The sequence below is a fragment of the Cebidichthys violaceus genome, unplaced genomic scaffold (genome assembly GCF_023349555.1).
Source record: "Cebidichthys violaceus isolate CVI_PGR_0920_01 unplaced genomic scaffold, fCebVio1.0.p SCAF_8, whole genome shotgun sequence".
Classification (NCBI taxonomy): domain Eukaryota; kingdom Metazoa; phylum Chordata; class Actinopteri; order Perciformes; family Stichaeidae; genus Cebidichthys; species Cebidichthys violaceus.
In genome coordinates this window covers 15,950,419-15,956,767 of record NW_027176964.1, presented here as the reverse complement: position 1 = coordinate 15,956,767, position 6,349 = coordinate 15,950,419, and the positions used below count along the sequence as shown (strand labels likewise).

The window sequence follows — 6,349 nt, the reverse complement described above, 5'->3', positions numbered from 1 at the left end:
TCCTAACAAGATTTCTGAGAAAAATATTGTACTTTTTACTGCACTGACGGGCAAAAGTGATTCATCTGACAGCTGTAGACTTTACAGGTTTAAGGTTCTCTTAAAATAGCAGACTATAACTATTTGCTATGTTTAGATATTGGAGTGATGTCTACCTGAGCAGTACAGGAGTGTCAAGTTTATGCATACTTGTATGTTAGCCAGTTTATATTTAGGTCAGAGTCTGGCGTCAGTTATTTTAGAAATGCAGAGAACAGGGACGTCAGACAGAAGTCTGTATATGGAGATGGTCAAAACACAGACATGTAAGACAGACATGTAAGACAGACATGTAAGACATATGGTCTCTTTTCAAGAAGGAGCCGACTTCACTGGTTCAGTCACTTACACCTGTTCTAGTCTGTCCAGTCACACAGAGCTTATTTGTGAATACCAGAGTGTGTGTAATTTTACAATAAAGAGGAAATATATATATATATATATATATATATATATATATATATATATATATATATATATATATATATATATATATATATACTAATAGCTGAACCACTACATACAATGTTATCAATCCTAACATGCATATATACAGGAGATATATATCTATCTATCTATATATCTATATACACTATATCTAATTACACACGGACATTTTAGTTTTCCCTAATAACGGTTATGCAAAAATAACTGTTTGGGAAAACTGCTTAATGCTGGTTTAGTTTGCACTGTTAGTGCTGTTAGCATTGCCATGTGGAGGCAATAGATAACATACAAAAACACATGCAGTGCATTTTTAAGGATTAAATCAGTATCTAGTTTTTGTTTTTTTTACCATTAATCATCTCATGACCACAGATTTATCTTGAGGCCCTTTGTAGGGGGCAATGCATGACCACCAGGTTGGGAACGACTGACCTAAACTACTAAAATGTTACTCTCACATTGATGCATCCGTATATTAACAATTTAAAAAATTGTATTGTATCATCAGTCATTTCTTTTGAAGTAGGATTCTGACTGGAAGACTTTTAATTCTTACATTTCTTTATTTCTTTACTCAAGTAAAGGAGCTCAATTAGTACGGTAATTACAACTGACAAAAGCTACGAATAAAAATACACAGGGGAAAAAATAAATAAAAATGTTTTTCTTCAAAATCACTTTTATTCCACAATTTATTTAATCAGGTCTTAAGGCACCCTGAAGAGATGTTACAAGTTGGTCTTTCAAATGCGGGTTCCTGTTAAGACTGTGTAAACATAGCTTTGAATAAGATAATTTCCTGTAAATCTTTGCTTAAATTATTTCTTTACAGTGCACAGACATTGTGTGTTTTGTGACAAAAATACAGTGTGAATTAAGTAAATATGATAGATAGTGTATATATACATTGAAGAGTAATAGATTGGCAGACAATCAGATCAACAGGCCGAAGAAGAGAGAAAACTAACAAACAATCTTTGAGACCCAGATAGATATACAGATCACATAAAGATATACAGTACATAGTTACAGTGAACTTTTTTTTATTTTTGCAACGCTTTTCTCAGCACCTCTCCGCCTTAATAAAAGCTTTTTTTTTTTTTTTTTTTTCAAACTGTACCTTCTTGTGTGTGTGTGTGTGTGTGTTTATGGGTGTCGCCTCAGCCACCATCACTACGCAGAAACCCTGCGAGGGTGGAGCGGGACAACTCCATCTAGTACTTGAGGGCTCACCCACATGTTGGCTATTGCAGTAAAGAGGTGAGTAAACAGGAAGACGGGAGGACAGACAGACGGACATGCAGACAGACGGACAGCACAAGACTGGGGTTGTGGCTACGCAGACCACAACACAAAGATCTATCTATAATTCCCTAAATATGATAAGGATCACAATGTATTTATATGTAGAAAGGGACTTTTGTAAATGGCATTTCATATACAGGGATACAGTGGCTATACTTGATTATCAAGGTACGTCTCCCATGAATTCTTCGTGATGTGATATGTGAAATACTCTGGAGATGTGTTCGGAAATGTTCTACTTTCTCAATTATACTATACAGCAAGATAAAAATCCTCTCGACACCAGCGGTAATACAGTCGTTCACACAGTTTGGAGAGATGAAAACAACACGTCTCTTCCTGACAGCAGAAAGATCTATAAAACATAACAACAACAAAAAAAAAGAAAAAAAGAAGTTGTCTCACCAATGTCACAACAGCTCCAAATGGCTTGGTCGCAATGGCTAAAAGTTATCTAATCACGTCAATACTAGAAAAAAAAAACAATAATAATGATAATAATAAACTGAGTGAAGAATGAACAGTGCAACGGGTGAATGGATGGGGTCAGGAGCAGAGCCTGTGTCTTTGATCTTTGAGGAGATCGTGAGGGAAAGAAGGGTCACAAATGTCAGCAAAGCAAACATTCAACACCTGCATCGAACTGGCTCTCCTGTCTACATCCAACTGTTTTGGCCACATCCCCCAAAAATGCCGTCTTTGTGACATATTTGACGCTTCCTTCCTTTCTTAACATTTTTGAAAACAATAAAATCCTTAGCAAACTCGGCAGCCTCTGCATCTGGTTTCCTTTTTTTTTTTTACCGGCTGTCTTCTCTTTTACTCGACCACCTTGATCCTGAAGGTAACGCGACCCAGGAACTTATCCCTTTCGTCGTCGTTGCGGAGGTTAGTGCCCTCTACCTTGCACTCCACCGGCAGCTCCTTGTTGTAGTCGTCCTTGGTGAGCAGCAGCTTCACAGCCACCAGGGGCTGAACGTAGTTCTCCTGTATCAGGAAAGAGACGGCTGTCGGTCAATATAACACGTCGAGGCGAGGATGTGTTGGCGCACTTGATCCGACCGGGGATGGATACTCACATGGGCTTTCTTGCCGTAGTAGGGGAAATACATCCTATCAATGCGCCCCTCACTGGGGAAATACTGCATTTGAATATGGCTCTCTTTCTGCACAGAAGAACGCGCGTTAGTCAATGCAAAGTATACATTCAACGAAATGCATCTTATTGTGGTAGATTAATAGCAAATGAGACATTTTTTCCAAGATCACAAGACAGGACTTGAAAAAAAAAAAGAAGGAAAAAGCAATGGCCCTCTGTTTGTTAGTGAGGAGATTTAAATGAAGTCGAAAACATGTTGTGTTAATCTGCAAAAGGACATTTTTTTTGGCTGAAAATTGAGCCTATTAGATTAAAATGACTTTGAAATGGCACTAGGATGGGTTTAGAGGCACCTGCATAATGACGTGTTACATAATAAAAATGTGTTAACACCCCTACTGGCCTTATCCTGATAATTTACATATTATCTTACCCTAAAGCCGTCAGTGACAGCATGCAGAAAGAAATCGGACACAAAAAAACAACAACAAAAAGAAGGAAAAAAATGAAAGATCAACAGAAAGAAAATATTGACACTGTTATGGTCATCAGGGATTCTTTATATGAACGAAATGAAGAAAATAAATACACGTACAAGCGACAACAATATGTAGAGTATAGTGTGGAAAAAGTGTTTACTTTTACTGTGCAGTTGATGTAAGGATTCCCAACCGGCTTCAGGCCAATTATCTAGGAGGTGAGGGAAACAGGAGAGGTTGAAGACTGTGTCGAAAGGCTGCAGCATGTGCGGAACCAAAATTAGAAATAAATCAAATTAATCATTTATTTTTGGAACTGTCAGCAGGCGAGTAAACACATGGGGATTAGAAGCTGTGGGAGAGGAATGAAAGGTTAAAAGACAGAGATGAAAAGAACAACAAATTTCATTTGTTAAAGCGATTTTTTTTTTTGTAAAGCAAATTTCAGCGATTTTCAGGTCACTGAAAGTGGGGAGTTACCCTGTTCATTTTCAGCAGCACACAGGGTTTCCCGTCAGAGTAGCCAAAGTTGTTGTCAGAGAGGCCGGAGCAGAGACTCAGGAAGCCCCTCTTGAAGAGGCAAGCTTTCTTTGTCTTCTCCTCGGTGTCGTCCTGCAGAAAATACTCTCCTCGGGTGCAGTCCTCATTGTTGTCCTGCTGTGAATCGTTATATCCTGAGACAGAGAGAGAGAGAGAGAGAGAGAGAGAGAGAGAGAGAGAGATGAACAGAGATATATATTCATGTTAATGGTATGAATTATTGGAAAAAATTTCGGGAGAAATGGAGCGGAATTTGTTTTATTACGTCCTGCTTTCAATCCGCTTCAAAATTCATTTCTTAGTGTATCGGCAGGAGGTGCACTTACTTTGCAGGAAAGACTCCAGGTGGTTGACATAGTGTGCATACTTGACGGGGTCCGATTTGTTGAACGATAAATCCAGAGAATTCGGACGAATCACCAACCCTGCAGCGAAGACGCGAAGTAAACAAACATAAGAGTAAAGTAGTAAATTACCCCCCCAGCAGGAGACACAAATGCACAGCCTTCATCGGGGTTTGTCTCGAATTACAGCTGGACAGAAAGCATCCTCTGATCCAAACAAGCCCCGCTGCTGATACCACACAGGAACAGACTTCAAAATAGATCAATACAAAAAAGTAGCTGCAATGAAGCACGTCTATTGTGACGGCATCTCATCGGTGCGAGTGTAAATAATGAATGCTCCAAAGAGCAACGCTGCCAGTTACAGTAGCTGAAAGGCCTGGTCCTCCCTTTGCGAGCTGTTTGGCGAGACACACAAACCTGGGTAGGGAACGCGGTCTCGGTACTTCGGCACATAGTCGTCCAGAGTGAGCAGCAGCACCCACATGGTCAGGGCGAACATGCCAGCCAAGAAACAGTAGAACACCAGGTAGAACAACAGGATCAGGGCTGGAGCAAGGCAGAGGAACAGAAATAGAAAAGAAAGGAGACATAATGAGCACACATGATTTCGGACAAAATTCAGATTTCCTTCAGAAATTCTTATTTGAGTGTACAACCCTTTTGAGAGAAACCATTTTGGATCAAGGGGGAAATGCTATTTGCTGCTAACGAATCTGAGGCCATTTTTTTCCCCGCTGGAGATCCCTTGGTTTCAAATCACTCAAGATTTGGGGATGATGCTGCAGTGCTGAAAGCATCTGAAGCCTCATTCATGCACAATGCAGGGGCGAAGAAAAGGAGCCACAGTTGTGGAAACATCTGACTCAAAATGGTTCACCACCATCCAGCTTGCACAGCACAGATGCCCTCTAAGTTGACCAAAAAAAAAAAAAAAAGAAAAAAAAAAGGGATGGACCCCTCAGCTTCCTGTTGTACATCCCCCCCCCCCTTTCTCTCATTCCTCTCCAACAGTATCCCACAATGCACCTGCCTAGTGCTTGAAAAGGAGAGAAAGAGGAGAGAGGGAATCCCATTTGACCTTGACAGGCATGCTAATGTGGGCGGCCATGCAACTGCAATGGAGCATCTCACTGCACAGCAGCACAGGGGCCCAGGCAGCCTGACAGCCCGCGCTAGCCTATAAGGAGCTGGCTGCTGGAGGGAGGGTGGCGTGTTACTCCCTCACTCTGGAAATAACTGGGGAATCATTATATAAAATGTATGGCCTGATCAGCTATGGATACAGCTCAGCAATGCTGTAGCACACTCCTCAGATATGATTAGGTAATGATGGGGGTGGGGGGTGGGGTTGGGGGGGGGGGGTAACAGCTGGGGGCTGCACTGTGAATACAATTTCCTTATAATGATATTAATGATGATTAATATCCCCCACCCAAAAAAAATAAAAATCTCTGCTGTTGATTGATCATCACCTGGTGGATCATTGGTGAACCCCTTAATTAGCATCATTGGTGATCCTCTTGTTACAGGCTTCTCTTTTACACCTTCATGTAGGCCTATGATGGCTCCTCCGCTAAGCCAATACGTGCCACTTATTTTTAATTCATCCATGCACAGACATATATAGGCACGCGTCTGTTAAAGCTGCGTCGTTTGACTGCTGTGTGACGGGGATCCTTACCCCAGCTGCTGCCCGTGCGACCCAGCACCTCCCCGGTCCTCGGGTTGTAGAAGGAGTCCTTCCAGCTGGACGTGTTCTCCTTGTTGGCGGGTTTGTCCTCGGTGCTCGCCATGGTGATACTCTTTTGGTCCAAAACGCGCGGTAACCTTTCCCTTAAAAAATTGCAGAAAAAGGGGGAAGCGGGGCTATGTAATGAGGCGAAGAAGCTGGCGAGGCGACGGTGAGTGGAGTGGGCTGCGTACAGAGAGGGAGAGCCGAAAGAGAGAGAGAGAGAGAAGAGAGAGAGAGAGAGAGAGAGAGAGAGAGAGAGAGAGAGAGAGAGAGAGAGAGAGAGAGAGAGAGAGAGAGAGATGCTCTGGTGGAACAAAAAAAAACCCGAGAAGGGGAAGGAAAGGAAAGCGAAGAAGAAAAA

At 41.7% G+C, this 6,349-nt stretch overlaps 1 protein-coding gene across 1 annotated transcript; it reads right to left on the bottom strand.

The window, feature by feature from the left end:
* Positions 1-1,145: 1,145 nt before the first annotated feature.
* atp1b3a (ATPase Na+/K+ transporting subunit beta 3a) lies at positions 1,146-6,349 on the bottom strand. The gene is made up of 7 exons (XM_068701576.1): positions 5,938-6,349; positions 4,674-4,802; positions 4,236-4,334; positions 3,850-4,043; positions 3,530-3,580; positions 2,871-2,957; positions 1,146-2,778 (listed from the first exon to the last, which is right to left on the bottom strand). Exons 1-7 carry the CDS (start codon positions 6,047-6,049, stop codon positions 2,611-2,613), a joined length of 840 nt encoding a protein of 279 aa, XP_068557677.1. The 5' UTR covers positions 6,050-6,349; the 3' UTR covers positions 1,146-2,610.

Bases quoted from the DNA above. Each gene is read 5' to 3' on its own strand.
- atp1b3a (XM_068701576.1), bottom strand. From the start codon at position 6,049: ATGGCGAGCACCGAGGACAAACCCGCCAACAAGGAGAACACGTCCAGC. The intron at 4,335-4,673 runs GTTTGTGTGTCT...TCTTCGCTGCAG, and splicing joins AGACCGCGTTCCCTACCCAG to GGTTGGTGATTCGTCCGAAT. The intron at 3,581-3,849 runs GTAACTCCCCAC...CTCACCTCCTAG, and splicing joins TGCTGCTGAAAATGAACAGG to ATAATTGGCCTGAAGCCGGT.